Source organism: Myxine glutinosa, chromosome 1 (genome assembly GCF_964187855.1).
Source record: "Myxine glutinosa chromosome 1, kmMyxGlut1.1, whole genome shotgun sequence".
NCBI lineage: Eukaryota > Metazoa > Chordata > Myxini > Myxiniformes > Myxinidae > Myxine > Myxine glutinosa.
The window spans coordinates 14,529,287-14,548,434 of NC_136261.1; the positions used below are offsets into that span (position 1 = coordinate 14,529,287).

The 19,148-nt window shown below is 49.4% G+C and overlaps 1 protein-coding gene across 1 annotated transcript in view; it reads left to right on the forward strand.

Moving 5' to 3' along the window:
• Positions 1-3,048, forward strand: part of LOC137415075 (uncharacterized) — a 60,851-nt gene extending 57,803 nt beyond the window's left edge. Inside the window, exon 5 of the mRNA XM_078784043.1 lies at positions 1,208-3,048. Coding sequence (XP_078640169.1) covers positions 1,208-2,823 — 1,616 coding nt within the window. The 3' untranslated portion in view covers positions 2,824-3,048. The remainder of the gene's footprint in view (positions 1-1,207) is intronic.
• Positions 3,049-19,148: the final 16,100 nt, after the last annotated feature.

Below are 19,148 nucleotides of genomic sequence, written 5' to 3' on the forward strand. Positions count from 1 at the left end.
AATGAAAAGCTTAAATGTCTTTCGTCAATAAGTCTTCAACACCTTGGTGATGCCACTCCAAATTGAGCTCAAGTGCATCCAATTTCCTTTGATCACTGTCAAGATAAGATGTCTCTTCAACTTGATTCGACATGATTAAGAAACAAACACACCGATATAAGGTCCCACAGTTTACAATGCACTTCAGTGCTGAAACTCCACCATGAAGGAACTGTCCGTAGAATTCTGAGATAATTGTGAGGAGGCATAGATCTGGGGAAGGGTATAAAACAATTTCTAGTGTTGAAAGTTCCCAAGAGCACAGTGAACTCCACCATTAGGAAATGGAAATAGAATGGAACTACTCAGTGAAATGGTGGATGCAGAATCAGGAAATGAAAATGGAATTGTGCAGAATTCCTTGACTGAGATGGGAGAACCTGATGGAGGGACAGGTCTCAACAGCACTTCACAAATCTAGGCTTTATGGGAGAATGGCCAGACAGAAGACACTCCTGAGAAAAAGGGACATGACAACATGCCTGGTGCAAAAAAGGCACGTGAAAGACTCAAAGCATAAGGCAAAATATTCTTTGATCTGATGAGGCGAAAAAAATTGTTTTTGTTCAAATGGTCAAGAATGCATACAATCGTTAATTTTCATCCGATTGACTTGATTAAATTTGAACACAATTTGCATATTGCATCATTGAATTGCTTCACCAATAAGATGCTGGGAAATCCAGTTATTTTGAGGTCAAAAGGTCAAATGTGAAGGTCACAAAATCGTCGATATCCACGTGATTCATTTGAAGTTTGGAGAGGGTTTGCATATTGGGTCACTGAAACCTATTGGTTTTGATGTGTAAAGGGTAAAATTGTCAATTTTTTTTTTTTTTTTTAGCTGTTTTTGTCATATTTAGCATACGCAAGAGGAGGTCTAAATACAAAGCGGACACTGACGGTCTTTGCATCATCAGATGCTTTCTAGTTTCTTTTTAGAATAATATGTTTTTCTTTCATTGCCACAAACTTCCATGTTTATCTAATTAATCAGATTGTTTAAGAAATTTGGACATTTGATAAATTGGACATTTGAGATGGACTTTAACTGTCCACATTGTAATTACAAGGAATAAATATAATTTGTGTTAAAACTTCGAATAACCCTTTATTAACCAGTTCAAATATATGTCTGATTTGTTTGTGCCCCTCAATCCCTCCTCAGGCCGTAAAACTGAGCATACTCAGAATAATTCTGACAGAAGTGTTTCAGGCTGCGTTCCTGATGTCCAAGTCAGACCTTGCTCGGAAAAGCAAGAACAGCAACCACGCAACAAGAAACCTAAACAGAACTTAAATATAACTCATTATGTTGATAAGTTGAGGCAGCATAGAGAAATATCTGTTGTTGCTAAGAAGTCATCCCATACATCAAAGTTTTTGCAAGGAGAGCTGAAAGGATATGTGGTGGGAAAACCTCACAAGTGCAAATTTTGCAACAAATCATTTTCAAAATCAAGTTTTTTCAAAAACCACATGCTTAACCACACAGGAGAAAAGACGCACAAGTGTACAGTTTGCAACAAGACATTCACACGGAGACACAATTTGCAATCTCATCATAGAATTCATACTGGAGAGAGGCCTTACATGTGCACAATCTGTAACAAGACATTCACGCAGTCAGGGAGTTTGCAATATCATCTGAAAATTCATACTGCAGAGAAGCCTTACAAGTGCACAATCTGCAACAAGACATTCACGCAGTCAGGCAATTTGCATTCTCATCTCAGAATTCATACAGGACAGAGGCCTCACAAGTGCACAATCTGTAACAAGTCGTTTGCACAGTCAGGCAGTTTGCAATATCATCTGAAAATTCACACAGGAGAGAGGCCTTACAAGTGCACAATCTGTAACAAGGCATTCATGCTGTCAGGCAGTTTGCAATCTCATCTTCGAATTCATACAGGAGAGAGGCCTTACAAGTGCACAATCTGTGACAAGACATTCACACAGTCAGGCAGTTTGCAATCTCATCTTAAAATTCATACAGGAGAGAGGCCTTACAAGTGCACAATCTGCAACAAGACATTCATGCAGTCATGCAATTTGCATTCTCATCTTAAAATGCATACTGGAGAGAGGCCTTACATGTGCACAATCTGTGACAAGACATTCACACAGTCAGGCAGTTTGCAATCTCATCTCAAAATGCATACTGGAGAGAGGCCTTACAAGTGCACAATGTGTAACAAGACATTCACACGGAGACACAATTTGCAATCTCATCATAGAATTCATACTGGAGAGAGGCCTTACATGTGCACAATCTGTAACAAGACATTCACACAGTCAGGCAGTTTGCAATATCATCTGAAAATTCATACTGCAGAGAAGCCTTACAAGTGCACAATCTGCAACAAGACATTCACGCAGTCAGGCAATTTGCATTCTCATCTCAGAATTCATACAGGACAGAGGCCTCACAAGTGCACAATCTGTAACAAGTCGTTTGCACAGTCAGGCAGTTTGCAATATCATCTGAAAATTCACACAGGAGAGAGGCCTTACAAGTGCACAATCTGTAACAAGGCATTCATGCTGTCAGGCAGTTTGCAATCTCATCTTCGAATTCATACAGGAGAGAGGCCTTACAAGTGCACAATCTGTGACAAGACATTCACACAGTCAGGCAGTTTGCAATCTCATCTTCGAATTCATACAGGAGAGAGGCCTTACAAGTGCACAATCTGCAACAAGACATTCACGCAGTCATGCAATTTGCATTCTCATCTTAAAATGCATACAGGAGAGAGGCCTTACAAGTGCACAATCTGACACAAGACATTCACACAGTCAGGCAGTTTGCAATCTCATCTCAAAATGCATACTGGAGAGAGGCCTTACAAGTGCACAATCTGTAACAAGACCTTCACATGGAGACACAATTTGCAATCTCATCTTAAAATTCATACAGGAGAGAGGATTTACTGTAACAAGATATGTAATCTGTAACAAGATATTCATGTGGTTAAGCAGTTTGCATTGTCATCTTCAAACTCATACAGAAGAAATTTGCGGGAGCGGTAGACAAGATGGGGAGAGAGGGGGAAGGACACAAACACAACATTTGAGAGCAGGGACCGAGAGACATGGAGACATCGAGAGATCTGAGAGAGGGCGAGGCCTTTGGGGGGGGGGGGCATGGGAAGGGGGCGGTGGGAGAGGTATAAAACATATGGACACTGCCAGGACTTCCAGGAAAGAAGTTGGAATTTCAAACAAGGTGGATCTGGGGTGAATTAGCGGGGGTAGAAAAGATCAAGGTTTTGGATGGGGGAAGATAAGAGATGGTGGTGAACAGCTGTTTTAAAGACCTGGAGGGAGGAGTGGGATTGAAGGGAGTGAGGTAGTTTGTTCCAGAGGCGGGAGAAAAGAGGAATGAAAGAGTGAAGGTGAGCGGAGAGCCGAGATTTCGGCAGTTTAACCATCAGAGGGTTGCTGGCAGATCTTGTGCGACCTGTAGGAATATTTGGGGGACAGAGCACAGAGAGAGCTGGGGGTGCAAGGCCGGAGAGGAGTCGGTAGAAGACAGAAAGACCACCTACCTGCCTGCGGTGAGTGAGTGAAAGGCCCTCAGAGATAGCTTCATCGCGGGAGATTCCAATAATTCTGAAAGCTTTGGTTTCAACAGCATGAAGCCGAGCTAGGTGTGAGGCAGGAGCACCGGCCCATAGGGGAGAACAGTATTCCATTGAGCTGCGGATGAAAGCCTTGTATGTGGTGAGGAGCTCAGGTGTGCCGAGGAAGGACTTCGCACGACGGAGGATGCCCAGTCGGCGACTGGCTTTGGAGGCCAGCTTGGAAATGTGGTTTTCCCAAGAAAGATCATGGCAGATAGTGAGACCCAAAATCTTGAGCGACAGAACTTCTTGGAGAGGATTGTTGAGAAAGTAGATGGGAGGGTTGTCCAGTCGATCTTTTCGGAGAGACATAGTAAGAGTGTGAGATTTGTCAGGATTGAAAGACATGTTCCACTTGTTTGACCAGTCTGTGATTTTGTCCAGGTCTTCAGAGAGTGAGGAGGCAGCAGACTGCCGATCTGAGGGAAGAGGAATGGAGCGGCAGAGAGTGGAGTCATCAGCAAAGAGATAGAGAGGATTTTCGAGAGAGTCAGAGAGATCATTGATGAAGACCAGAAAAAGCACGGGGCCCAGAACACTGCCTTGGGGAACTCCAGCCTGAACAGGAAGAGGAGATGAGAGAAACCCATTCAGGGCCACACGTTGACGACGACTAGAGAGGAAGTCCGCCAGCCATGCGTGGAGATTTCCATGGATACCAAAGGAGGAGAGTTTGGTGAGCAGAGCGGGGTGCCAGACCGTGTCGAAGGCACGTGATATGTCGAGGGAGACAGCTCTAATTTCCTGTTTGGCATTGAGGACCTCCATCCATTGTTGAGACAGCAGAAGCAGCATGTCCAGAGTAGAGTGACCTGGTCTGAAACCAAATTGATGATCAGAGATCAAGCCATTGGAGAAGAGGAAAGATTTCATATCAGAAGCAATGATGGATTCCATGACTTTGCTGATAATTGGGAGAAGGCTGATTGGTCTGTAGTTGCTAGGATCTGTTTTTGCACCTTTTTTGTGCAAAGCGGTGATGTTGGCTGATTTCCAAGCAGATGGCAGTTGACCTTGAGCAAAAGAGAGGGTGAAGAGAACAGAGAGAGGGTGAGATAGAGCAGCAGAGCAGGATTTTAGGACCCGTGGGCTGATGCCATCGGGTCCAGTTGCAGAATCAGAGTCGAGGGTTGACAGAAACTTTTCCACCTTGTCAGGAGGAAAGGACACGGAGTCCAGGAGCAGCAGGGTACGACTGGGTATGGTGGGTACAGAGAGGGATGGGTTTGGGACACAAGATTTAGAGGCAAACACAGAGTTGAGGCATTCAGCTTTTTCACGTGCGGAGTCAGCTGTGTAGCCGTTTGAGGTAAGGGAGGGGATGGAGGGGGAACAAACACCAGAAACGGATTTGACCAGACGCCACCAGGATTTGGAAGAGGGAGACAGATAAGAGAGTTCGGTCTTGAGAACGGAGAGATATTGTTTCCTGGCTCTCCTGAGGGTGGACACACACTTGTTTCGGGCTTTGTGAAAGGAAATGAGATTTCCTTCCGTTGGATTTGCTTTCCAGGAGACGAAGGCAAGTTGTTTCTGGGCAACAGCCTCACCACAAGATTCCGTGTACCATGGACGGGAGGAAGGGTATGACAACTGAAGACGAGATGGGATAAATCTGTGCATGAGAGAGAGCAATTTACTTTGGAAGAATTCCCAGGATGAGTTGATGTCAGAGGTGGTAGAGATGGGAGACCAGTCCAGATGATTGATGGCTGCTTGAAGACCGTGCCAGTTGGCCTGAGTGAAATGCCAGACTCGTCGACGCTGAGCAGGCTCCCTGAGGATGGTCAGAGAGATGTCCACTTTAACAAGGACATGATCAGATGATCCGATCGGAGCAGAAGAAGAGCAGCAGACATTTTCAGGGAAGTTAGTCATAACCAAGTCCAGAAGAGAAGATGTTCCGTTGACTGAGAACCGGGTCGGGAAATTGGAGGGAAGGGAGAAAAAGGAGAAGGAAGAGAGGGAGAAAAGAGAGAAGGAGGAACCCAAACAAAGCCAATGACAGATGACAGCTATATAGATGACTTTGAACTAAATGCTGCAGAAACCAAGAAAATACTGAAATACCATCACACAATTAATCTCCGAGGGTCTTCACGGTTTGGGTCCATGTCAATTACGAGTCTGACTGACAGCTGGACTGGGTCTGGTTTGAGGCAGCTAGTACACCCACTCTGAACAGGAGCGGCAGGAAGGGTTATGTTTTTATCCTCTGTGGGGCTATATAGATGACAGTAGATCTGTGCTTGGGACTCAAGAATGTCAGAGATGTATTCAGTGAGCAAGTTTCTGCCATCACGCTATATCTGTGGTAATAAACCTTTTGTCCTGAAAAACCTGTACGTGGTCATTCGATGTTCGGGACTTTGTCATTAAGCGCGACAGAATTGGCTTTAAAAATCCAGCAACATGTAGATTGGGAAAGGTGCATATGGCACTGCTCAAAAATTCTGTAACTATTTTTGAGGTGCGCATGGACTTGATGAATGCTTCCTAGAAATTTTACACACAACCCAAACAAAGCCAATGGAAATCTGACGCAACAAAGCCTGACATTGTGTTATAATCAACAGAGGCTTACAAAGGCCTAATGTGCTCGGCCAGGAAACAGGATGGTGGCCATTTTATTCCTCTTGGCTCTATGGTGGGTGGAGTCAATCGACAGATATGGGTATGGTCCGGCAGCTGTCCGACCAATGGATGCACATTTCAAAAATCGACCCCCAACAATAATCCCAGCAACAACAACGCAAAACATTATTTTCAGTAGACTTTGCATTTCTTTATTTTCCTCCTCAGTGCATGGGTGTTTTATTCCCAATACCACGAGCCTTTTATTAATCTCACTGGTTTCCACATTTTTATATTTTTTACACTCCCTCAACTTCTCCCTCTCTCTTTGCATCATTGCCTCCTCCCTTACCTCCCTTTCCTCCTTCTCTCTTTTCTCCCTCTCTTCCTTCTCCTTTTTCTCCCTTTCCTCCCTTGCCTCCCTCAGTCTTTTCTCCCATTCCTCCTTAACCTTCTCCCATTCCTCCTTCACCTCCTTCACCTTCTCCCATTCCTCCTTCACCTTTTTCTCTCTCTCCTCCCTCTCACTCTCTTCCTTCTCCTTTTTCTCCCTTTCCTCCCTCACCTTTTTCTCCTTTTCCTCCTTCTCCTTTTCCTCCTCCTTTTCCTTCTCCTCCTTATCCTTTTTCTCCCTCTCTTCCTTCTCCCTCTCTTCCTCATCCCTTGCTACCCTGAGAGCATCCCCCCATAGAATATTATACATATATTCATCTGGATTTTGAGCTATTCTTGTATTTATAATTATTTTTCTCATAATAGGATACCAATAGGATTTGTTGACAATTTCTAAAAGAGTTTTATATTTCATAACTTTGAGAAGTTCATTTTTATTTAATATTTTAATCAAGTCACGATTTGTGGGTTTAGCAATATCTGTATAGGGCCACTTCTTAAAAACAAAAGTTCCATGTCTATGGTCCAATTAATAAAGAATTAAAATTTTTACCCCCTTTTCTTGTAAGTATCCCTGGATACAAAAATTATAATTCTCTTGAAGCCTTTTTCCTGCCATTTTAATACAAAATGTTTATGTTTTTGAAATATACATGAGATTAATAATATGACAGGTAATACCACCCCATCTTCCCACTACCAAATCGGTTTGTATTCCATGACTTTGTATATTTATCTGATTTTCTTCCTTCTTTGTCATGCAAACCATCGCTTTGCTATCATATATTTTTTATTCTCGAAATCGTGTATTTGTTGTTTAAAATCGTGCTTCCACATATCTCCGTATGCCCACCAAGCGGATAATAGTATTCTTTACTAGACTGATTAAAATCATATAGGTCTTCTAAGTTTATTGAAAAAGACCAATTATACCCTAAATAAAACATATCATACCCCCATTTATCTATTCGCATGTCTATATATTGTTGCGGATATGGGACTTGGCCTCCATATCCGCTTGTAAATATTCCCCTATTTCCCCAATACTCCCCAACTATCCCCAATCCCCCATTCCCTAGTCCCATTGTCTGTAAACAACACTCTGTAGAACCGACCTTCCCCTTCTTCCCCCATTAAATGTCGTGCCCAGGTCCACCGCATCTCACGTAGACAACTTTCGGACCTCTTGCTAGTTATTCTTAGTCTATGTCAGTTAAGGACTCGTTTCCATTAATTCTGACTCTTCGTTGCACCAGAATGTGATTGTATGGCACCAGTAGTGAGTTTAGGACCTCCCCATACCTCCTCCCATCTTCCCCATGAAACAACAACTACAACAACGGCGTGCGGGGAGTGTGCGTCCTCACACCGGCTTGGTTAGCCGCCATTGCCATGTGCGCCCACGGGGTTACCACGAAGGGGCTGGCTGTCAGCTCCTCGTCAAGGGCGGAGCCCGGTAACCCCCCGCACCCAATGAGAAGCAACGGGCCGATTCCATCTGGGGCGGAGCTAACGAGCCGAGGGCGTGTCACTCCCCGCCGGATATACGCAGCCTACCGGACGTGACGTCAGATGCGCCTCAGCCACGAAAGAGAACCAGACGCCACCTCCGAGCGCTGTGAGACCTCCCGCATCTCTGGACCAGACCGGGTCGATTCTGTCCCTGAGCCAAGAGTGCACCTTGAGCCATCGACTACCCGCTTTCCTTGCCATCAATCCCCGTGTGAGTCAGTTTTGTCCTGTTTATCTGTCGTCTGTCGGGGCTACTATAAGACCGTAATTAAGTGCCCACCTTTCTATGCTGTCTCTCTTGTCTTTGTAATCTAACCTTCCGCAATATTATAACCTCCTCCGGAGGTCTTGAGAACCGTACCCCTGGTGTCGTTTCATTTTAATCCAGCCGTTGTGTCCTTTCCTCAATTGATTTAGCATAGCGCGACTTAGTCAACGTTCGAGTATAATCGGGTAACTTGTGCGGACACGGCGGCCATTCCGCTCGGCCCAGCATAACATCTTAATAAGTCGTGTCCGTAACAATTGGTGTCGAGGAGTGGAATTCGGACCTGGGACTAAATTTGTTAGGCCCAAATTTTGGAACACCAATTGTACCACTAGGGTAACAATTGGTGTTGGGAGGTAGAATTCGATCCGGAGCGCGTTTCCCGCGCTCGAAATTATAACGGCGAAATTTGATTTTGTTTTACGAAAATAAAAACCCGAATTTTGAAAGTCGCGCTATGGCGGATCAAGACAGCTGGGTTCCGGTAGAGGAGAGTGAGGCAGGGTCGATCCAGGACCAAATTGAGGGACATGAGGGACAGGAGGAGAGCGAAGCAGTGAGGGCGGCAGGGTCGCAAAATAGCGTTGTCGCGCACGAGGTGGCCACGGCGTCCACGCCCGCGACCGTAGTAGCGCCACCGGTGGATTTGAACTTGTTTTTAATACAAATGAAGGCCCTTATGGCCCAGAATAGTGAGCAAATGAGGGCTGATAGTAAGCGATTGGAGGGCCAAATAGGGGTAATAAGGGACGAAGCGAGTGCTCAGAGTGAGCAAATGGGGGTAATGGGAAACCAAATGGGGGTAATGGGAAACCAAATGGGGGTAATGAGGGACGAAGCGAGGGGTACCGGTGAGGGGTTAGACAACGGGATAAAAGAGGTGAAAAATGGGTTAATGGGGGTAGAAAATAGAATGGCTGCCCAGGAGAATCAGATAGAGGGAGTGAAAAATGGGTTAGAGGGGTTAGAAAACAGAGACGGTAGACTCTCGGAGAAGACGGTGGGAGGGATTTTCGAAGTTCCACACGGTCTCCACGTTTTTCGAAGTTAAGTCTGTTCACAATTGTATTTTGTCGAAACTGTATTTATCTTTCGGTGTGCGAAGTTATTGTGTGCAACTTTGGTTGTTTCTCGGTGTTTATCTTTCATAAATTGATCGTCTGTTTGCCGTGTCGTGTCTTGAGGCCTTGTACAGTGTGCACTGTACAACCTTGAGGCTTTGTTTTTCTCTCAGCGGTCCGTCGTTTGTGATCCAATAACTTTCGTTCTCTGTATTCCCAGGCTTTTCACCCATAGCCTACTTCCTTGTGTAAATCTCAACTCAAAAAAAACAAACAAAAAAAAACAAAAAAAAACATTTCCTTCTCTGTTCTCATTCGTTTATTCATTCTTATTCGTTCGTTCGTTCTTCGACCACGTGTTTCTCCCCCATTTCCCCAGATAGTTTTCACTCATTAACCTTCAATGTTTACACTTTCCCCTCAAGTTATGTATTCCGTCATATTTTATAACACCTTTTTCTTCTTCTTCTTTAAAAGGCTGCTTTCGACTTGCTCACCAAATCAATTCATCCCAAAAAAAATATCCATCTCCTATAGTGCCTTTTTTCTACATTCCCTAAACTCTCCTGCACTCCATCCTCCATCCAGCGTCCTTAAACGTATTTTTAACTCGAAGGTCACAAGAAACTCATTTTGCAATAAATGTTCGTTTCCCATAAATCGTACACTTTCAAAAATCCAATCTCACCCCTCCCCTCCAAATCTTCCCCATAACCCCTCCCCTCCAAATCTTCCCCATCACCCCTCCCCTCCAAATATTCCCCATCACCCATCCCTTTCAAATCTCCCCCCTTGCCCCCTCCCTCCTAAACTACCCCCTCACCCCTCCCCGCCTCCCCGCTCAAACATCCGGGGCCTTCGTTCAAACTTAACTGATCTCTCCATACAGGTTGCTTCTGTCAAACCAGACGTGATCTGCTTAACAGAAACTTTCCTCCTTTATGATGTCTCTGATTCCATAGTATCTCTCCCGGGTTACTCCCTCCTCCGGTATGATAGACCTGAGCCTCGTCCTGGAGGCGGGGTTGCTATCTTTATCAAAAACTCTCTTCCTCACTCGCCCTGCACTGCACTCTCTCCACCTCACCCCCAGGAATACCTCTGGCTACGGCTTCCCCTTCGCTCCCACCTCTTGTTCATATGTGTGTTGTACCGTCCACCAAACAGTGATGACTCCATCTACATCTCGCTGTCTGATGATATGGACCAACTTCTATCTACTCATCCCAACTCTCTCTTCCTCATATGTGGTGATTTCAATTGTCACCATGCCAGTTGGCTGGGTGTGGGTACCTCTCTCACCAGCCATGGCTCTTCAGCAAAGGACTTCTGCGACTCACTGGGACTGACACAATCTGTCAATTTCCCGACCCGGATCTCAGTCAACGGAACATCTTCTCTTCTGGACTTGGTTATGACTAACTTCCCTGAAAATGTCTGCTGCTCTTCTTCTGCTCCGATCGGATCATCTGATCATGTCCTTGTTAAAGTGGACATCTCTCTGACCATCCTCAGGGAGCCTGCTCAGCGTCGACGAGTCTGGCATTTCACTCAGGCCAACTGGCACGGTCTTCAAGCAGCCATCAATCATCTGGACTGGTCTCCCATCTCTACCACCTCTGACATCAACTCATCCTGGGAATTCTTCCAAAGTAAATTGCTCTCTCTCATGCACAGATTTATCCCATCTCGTCTTCAGTTGTCATACCCTTCCTCCCGTCCATGGTACACGGAATCTTGTGGTGAGGCTGTTGCCCAGAAACAACTTGCCTTCGTCTCCTGGAAAGCAAATCCAACGGAAGGAAATCTCATTTCCTTTCACAAAGCCCGAAACAAGTGTGTGTCCACCCTCAGGAGAGCCAGGAAACAATATCTCTCCATTCTCAAGACCGAACTCTCTTATCTGTCTCCCTCTTCCAAATCCTGGTGGCGTCTGGTCAAATCCGTTTCTGGTGTTTGTTCCCCCTCCATCCCCTCCCTTACCTCAAATGGCTACACAGCTGACTCCGCACGTGAAAAAGCTGAATGCCTCAACTCTGTGTTTGCCTCTAAATCTTGTGTCCCAAACCCATCCCTCTCTGTACCCACCATACCCAGTCGTACCCTGCTGCTCCTGGACTCCGTGTCCTTTCCTCCTGACAAGGTGGAAAAGTTTCTGTCAACCCTCGACTCTGATTCTGCAACTGGACCCGACGGCATCAGCCCACGGGTCCTAAAATCCTGCTCTGCTGCTCTATCTCACCCTCTCTCTGTTCTCTTCACCCTCTCTTTTGCTCAAGGTCAACTGCCATCTGCTTGGAAATCAGCCAACATAACCGCTTTGCACAAAAAAGGTGCAAAAACAGATCCTAGCAACTACAGACCAATCAGCCTTCTCCCAATTATCAGCAAAGTCATGGAATCCATCATTGCTTCGGATATGAAATCTTTCCTCTTCTCCAATGGCTTGATCTCTGATCATCAATTTGGTTTCAGACCAGGTCACTCTACTCTGGACATGCTGCTTCTGCTGTCTCAACAATGGATGGAGGTCCTCAATGCCAAACAGGAAATTAGAGCTGTCTCCCTCGACATATCACGTGCCTTCGACACGGTCTGGCACCCCGCTCTGCTCACCAAACTCTCCTCCTTTGGTATCCATGGAAATCTCCACGCATGGCTGGCGGACTTCCTCTCTAGTCGTCGTCAACGTGTGGCCCTGAATGGGTTTCTCTCATCTCCTCTTCCTGTTCAGGCTGGAGTTCCCCAAGGCAGTGTTCTGGGCCCCGTGCTTTTTCTGGTCTTCATCAATGATCTCTCTGACTCTCTCGAAAATCCTCTCTATCTCTTTGCTGATGACTCCACTCTCTGCCGCTCCATTCCTCTTCCCTCAGATCGGCAGTCTGCTGCCTCCTCACTCTCTGAAGACCTGGACAAAATCACAGACTGGTCAAACAAGTGGAACATGTCTTTCAATCCTGACAAATCTCACACTCTTACTATGTCTCTCCGAAAAGATCGACTGGACAACCCTCCCATCTACTTTCTCAACAATCCTCTCCAAGAAGTTCTGTCGCTCAAGATTTTGGGTCTCACTATCTGCCATGATCTTTCTTGGGAAAACCACATTTCCAAGCTGGCCTCCAAAGCCAGTCGCCGACTGGGCATCCTCCGTCGTGCGAAGTCCTTCCTCGGCACACCTGAGCTCCTCACCACATACAAGGCTTTCATCCGCAGCTCAATGGAATACTGTTCTCCCCTATGGGCCGGTGCTCCTGCCTCACACCTAGCTCGGCTTCACGCTGTTGAAACCAAAGCTTTCAGAATTATTGGAATCTCCCGCGATGAAGCTATCTCTGAGGGCCTTTCACTCACTCACCGCAGGCAGGTAGGTGGTCTTTCTGTCTTCTACCGACTCCTCTCCGGCCTTGCACCCCCAGCTCTCTCTGTGCTCTGTCCCCCAAATATTCCTACAGGTCGCACAAGATCTGCCAGCAACCCTCTGATGGTTAAACTGCCGAAATCTCGGCTCTCTGCTCACCTTCACTCTTTCATTCCTATTTTCTCCCGCCTCTGGAACAAACTCCCTCACTCCCTTCAATCCCACTCCTCCCTCCAGGTCTTTAAAACAGCTGTTCACCACCATCTCTTATCTTCCCCCATCCAAAACCTTGATCTTTTCTACCCCCGCTAATTCACCCCAGATCCACCTTGTTTGAAATTCCAACTTCTTTCCTGGAAGTCCTGGCAGTGTCCATATGTTTTATACCTCTCCCACCGCCCCCTTCCCATGCCCCCCCCCCCAAAGCCCTCGCCCTCTCTCAGATCTCTCGATGTCTCCATGTCTCTCGGTCCCTGCTAACCAAATTAACCTGCTAATACAAAGTTAACCAAATGGGGCAGCAGATAGAGGGGGTCAGAATGGGGGTAGAAACCAAACTGGATGCTCACAGGGAGGAAATGGAGCAGATGAGGGTGGCATCTGGGCAGGAGATGCAAGTGATGGGAGAGGAGATCAGAAGAGGAGTGAGTGAGGAGGTCGGAGGAGTGCGCGAGGAGGTGAGGCACTGTAAGGAGCGCATGGAGAAGGAGGTGAGAAAGGGGACTGTAAAATTGCAAGGTGGTATAGAGGAGTTGACGCTGGGAGTAGAACAACTGACAGTGGGACAAAAGGAGTTGGGGGACCAGGTCAAGAAGAACACAGCGGTAATAGAGGGTTTAAAATCGACACAGAAGGAGATGAAAAAGGACGTAGGGGTAATTAAAAAAGAGTGTCAGACGGTACATGAGGACCTGACGAGGAAAATGAACAAAGTGGTAGAGGTGATGGAGGTTAAAGAGCGGGAGGTGCGGGAGCACATAGAAAAAAATAAAGTGGAGTTAGAGGAAGAACTTAAAGGGGCGCACGAGGAGATGAAGGAGGTGAAACAGAAATTAGAAGAAGTGGAAGAAGGGGTGAGCGAAATTAAGAAGCGACAGAGAGAGGATAAGAAAGAGATAAAAGAGGAGGTAAAAGAATTGGTCCAAAGTCGGTGTTCGGATCGTGATGATGTGCTCATTAACCGGATGAGGGATTCGCAGGTGATGGAGGAGAAGCGAAGAGAAAGAGGACCCGGTGTAAGTGGTGACCAATATGGTCGTGCGTATGATGCGCCAGGTGATTTAATAAGCTTGGGGGTCGAGATAGACCCGGATGTTCGTGAGAGGCCAAGAGTGAGGTGTATGGCTGGTCCGGACGGTATGGAACGAGAGGTGCGAGGTGTGGGTGAGCAAGGTTGTGGTGGTATGGAATGGGTAGCGGGTTGCGGAGGTGTGACCCATGCATCGACACCAACAGGGGTAGTTGTTGGAGGGACCGGGGAGGCAGGGGAGCCCCTTGGGGGTAATGTACTGTGGGGGCCTGGCCGGTTCGGCCCAGCGCTGACCCCGCAAGGGGCGATGCACGGGGTCCGGCAGGCGGGCAACGACTCGCATACGAGGTGGTCCCACAAGGTCCCACTCGCGCCGTATGACGGCAAGAGTGATCTACGCGCGTACCTGGCGCAGTTCGACTGTGTGTGTAAGGGCAACGGTTGGGGTGAGGACGAAGGTGGAGTACACCTGGTGGCCGCATTGCGCGGCGCGGCGGCGGAGGTGCTGACGGCATTACCAGCGGGTGCTCTCACCCTGCCAGCCCTCCGCGACGCCCTAATTAATCGATTCGGCATTGAACAGCAGAGCGAGCTTGTTAAAGCTCAGCTCGCGCTGCGAAAACGCAAGCCCCAGGAAGCCATCGGGGAACTTGCCCACGACATTCGCCGTGCAGTGGGGATCGCACATGCTAGCATGGCAGCGGATTCCCGGGAAAGCCTGGCGCTGGACCATTTTATCCAGGCCCTCCCGGATATTGAGCTCCGGCAACAGCTCGCCATGTGGCGCCCGCAGACTCTGAGCCAGGCGGCTGACGCTGCGGCCCGTTGGGAAGCAGCGAGGCCCCTGGCCCGGGGGGGCGAGCGTCTCGCAATGGCGGTCCGCCAGGTGGGACCCCCGATGGAGGGCGGACCCCTTAGGGGGCCCGCCCCCGACGTGAGTCCTGACCTGGCGGGCATGGTCCGGAGGCTGGTGGACCAGCGCCTGGCGGGACCTGGACCATGGCAGGCGGCCCCAGAGGTGGCCCGCGGTGGACCACGAGCGGGTAATCCAATTCGGACCTACAGGGGGGGAAATTTGGAATTCCGGAGGCAAGCACCTTATCAGGTGAGGTGCTATACTTGCAACCGTCTGGGTCACCTGGCGCGGCACTGTCGAGCCACGCGCCGGGATGACCCCCGGCGGTTGAGGTCCTCAACTCCGCCCAGGGAGGAGCGGGTTAGCCGACCCCAGACACCCCCCCCCCCCCCCCCCCGCCAGACCCCGGGAAACTAGAAGGTGTCGGGCACGTAGGGCGGTGTTCGGCAGAAGAGGATGGAGGAGAGCCCTCATTGACGCGACAGGTCATTTATTGTGGCCAAATTGGAACCGGTAGCCTGACAATTAGATGCAAAATTGCCGGCGTGGGGGTAGACACCGTAGTGGACACAGGAGCTAGCGCCACGATCATCAGCCCTGTGGTCCTTGATTCGAGCGCAGGTGGCTGGGATAAGATCCAGCGCCTGCAAAATTATAGTTTGCAACTTGCTACCGGGGTAACGGCCCCGATCATAGGGCGTGGTTCTGTGACCCTCAAGTTAGGGTCGGTAAGGAGGGAGATAGATGTTTGGGTGGCGGAGGTGTGCGACCCATGTTTAATAGGGTTGGATTTGTTGACTGCCAGCGGTTGTAAAATCGACTTGTGCCGGGGGATCCTGCAGGTGGGAGTAGAAGAGCTGCCGTTAGGGGGAGTGAGCACGGCCGAGAGAGCGGAGCTGGAGGCTTCCGAGGCCGTGACCATCCCCCCAAGGGCCGAGGCGATAGTGCCGGCCCGGTGGGCAGCTCGCCCAACATGGCAGGAGTCCTGCGGCCTGGTCGAACCGGTGGCAGCGCAGTCCATACCGGGTTTAATCGTGGGCCGCACCCTTGTAAAAACGGACGGACCGGTAGTGGCCGTCCGAGTAATAAATATGAGTACAGAACCACGCACTATAGTAAGGGGCACGAGGGTAGCTGGCTGCACCCCAGTTGAGGAAGTCGCGACAGTGAGGGGCGAGAACGTCCAGCCGAGCCGACCCCGGGGGGAGCCTTCAATAACAAGTAGGAATTGGCCCGATCCCATTTGCGAGATGGTAAATCGTAGTAGCGTAGAGTTGGGAGGTACCCAGAGGGAGGCCTTACACAAACTGGTTGGGTCCCATTTGGACCTCTTCTCCCTGTCCACCGAGGATATTGGACGTACGGGCCTGGTGAAACATCAGATCCACACCGGTGAGGCCCGGCCTATTCGTCAGGCCGCCCGACGGCTCCCTTGGAGCAAGAGGGCGGAAGCTGATGAGCAGGTTGAAAAAATGCTCGACGCAGGCGTGATCGAGCCCTCGGGAAGTCCTTGGATGTCACCTGTTGTGCTGGTCAAAAAGAAGGATGGGACCACGCGGTTCTGCGTGGACTATCGCCAGCTAAACAACGTGACACTCAAGGACTCATATCCCCTGCCAAGGATTGATGACACCCTCGATGCCGTTGCGGGCTCAAATTGGTTCTCGACGTTGGACCTCAAGAGTGGGTATTGGCAGGTGGAAATGGATAGGGCAGGGAAGGAGAAAACGGCATTTTCCACAGGTAAGGGACTGTATCAGTTTACTGTGATGCCGTTTGGTTTGTGTAACGCCCCCGCCACCTTTGAAAGATTGATGGAGCATGTACTAGGCGGCATGCCATGGCAATCATGCCTGGTGTACCTGGATGACGTCCTGGTACATGCCCAAACGTTCCCCCAGGCAGTAGCTAATTTGGACCAGGTGTTCGGGTGCCTCAGACAGGCAGGGTTGAAGCTGAACCCAAGTAAGTGCACTCTGTTTGCAAGAGAGGTGGCCTATCTAGGTCACGTGATCGGCCGCGAGGGGGTAAAAACGGACCCAGACAAAATTAAAGCGGTAGAGGAGTGGCCCGCACCACGTACCATCAAGGAGGTGCGGGGATTTTTGGGACTCTGCTCCTACTACCGGCGCTTTGTGGCGAAATTTGCGGAGTTGGCCCGTCCCCTCCACCGGCTTACGGAGAAGGGGACGCGATTTAATTGGACACGGGAGTGCCACGAGGCCTTCCAAAAATTGAAGGGGTGTCTAACATCCGCACCCCTTCTAGCTTACCCCACTAGTGACGGGACATTTACCCTGGACACGGATGCGAGCCAGGAAGGATTGGGCGCAGTTTTGTCTCAGACACAGGAGGGCGTGGAGAGAGTGATTGGTTATTATAGTCGGGCCTTAAGTAGGCCCGAGCGAAATTATTGCGTCACTCGCAAAGAGTTATTGGCTATGCTGGCTGCCATGAACCATTTCCACCCGTACTTGTACGGGCGGAAATTTTTGGTTAGAACTGACCATTCCTCCTTGCAATGGCTCCTTCGGTTCAAGGAACCAGAGGGCCAAATTGCAAGGTGGTTGGAAAAGTTGCAGTAGTACGATTTTGATGTGGCCCATAGGGCCGGGAAGGCCCATGGTAATGCGGACGCACTCTCTCGGCGTCCTTGTCTGGGGGAAAACTGCAAATTTTGTGCGAGACACGAGGAGAGGGAACAATTGGGCGATTCGGACCCGACCCTCGTTGTCCGGGCAACCCGGGTGAGAGGGCCAATTTTGCCACTAACCGCAGATGAGGAATTCGGAACTTTGGCATGGAGCACGGCCCAGCATGAGGATCCTGTCCTGGGGCCAGTGTTCAATTGGGTCAAATTGGGGCAAAGACCTAATGGGGAAGAGGTCACCCCCCTCGGGGCGCAAACAAAGGCATATTGGGCTCAGTGGAAAACTCTGGAATTGAAGGATAACATCTTGTATCGCAAGTGGGTGGAGGTTCCCTCTGATAGAACTTCCTGGCTGGTGGTAGTCCCAAACAAATTTAAGACCGATATATTGCAACAGGTGCATGGTACCCGGCCCGGCGGCCATTTGGGCAGGACAAAGACAACATCGCGGGTACGCCGGAGGTTTTATTGGGTGAATATGGGGCGCGACATACAGGACTGGTGTCGGAGATGCGACGCCTGTACTGTCAAAAAGGGACCAGCACGGAGGATGAGGGCCCCCCTTCAATTACACCAGGTGGGGGCCCCCCTAGAGCGGGTGGCCATGGATATCCTAGGCCCACTACCCCGCACCCGCCTAGGTAATAAGTACATCCTCGTTGTGATGGACTACTTCACCAAGTGGCCGGAGGCCTACGCCCTCCCCAACCAAGAAGCAGGGGTGGTAGCGCAGGCCTTCGTGGAAGGATTTGTGTGCCGGCATGGGATTCCACAGGAGTTGCACACCGACCAGGGACGAAATTTTGAGAGCAAATTGCTAAAAGATGTGTGCAGTCTCCTGTCAATTCGGAAAACCAGAACAACGCCTTTAAGACCTCAATCTGACGGGATGGTGGAAAGATTTAACCGAACTCTAATCCAACAACTGGCACTGTTCACCGCCACCCGTCAGGATGACTGGGACGAACATCTCCCTTATTTGCTCATGGCCTACCGAACCAGCCAGCACGGGGCCACCGCATGCGGTCCAGCGTTGCTTATGTATGGGCGGGAGTTACGGGCTCCCGCCGACTTGCTATGCGGTCCCGTGCCAGACACAGTGGTTAACCCGCCGAGGGAGGGGTACGCACGTCACCTAGAGGAAGGCATGGAGCTAGTCCATGCCTTCGCCCGCCGCCAACTCCATCTGGCGGGGGAAAAGATGAAGCGCAGGTACGACGACCGGAGCCAGGGGAGTCAATACGCTCCGGGGATGAAGATTTGGTTCTTTAATCTCCGGAGACGGAAGGGAAGGTGCCCAAAACTCACCTCCCCCTGGCAAGGCCCAGGAGTCGTCCTGTCGCAAATCTGTGACGTGGTCATTAAGATCAAAATGGGGCCACGAGCCCTCCCTCGGATCGTCCACGCCGACCGGATAAGACCTTACACCGGCGAGCAGGCGCCCCCGTGGATTGCCTCGGCTTTAGATGCCGAGGCGGGACCCAGTACCTCTGAATAAGGGGGGCTTATTAGTGCCAGAGGACTGGGGGATTGAGGAGCGATGGGCCCGGTGGGTA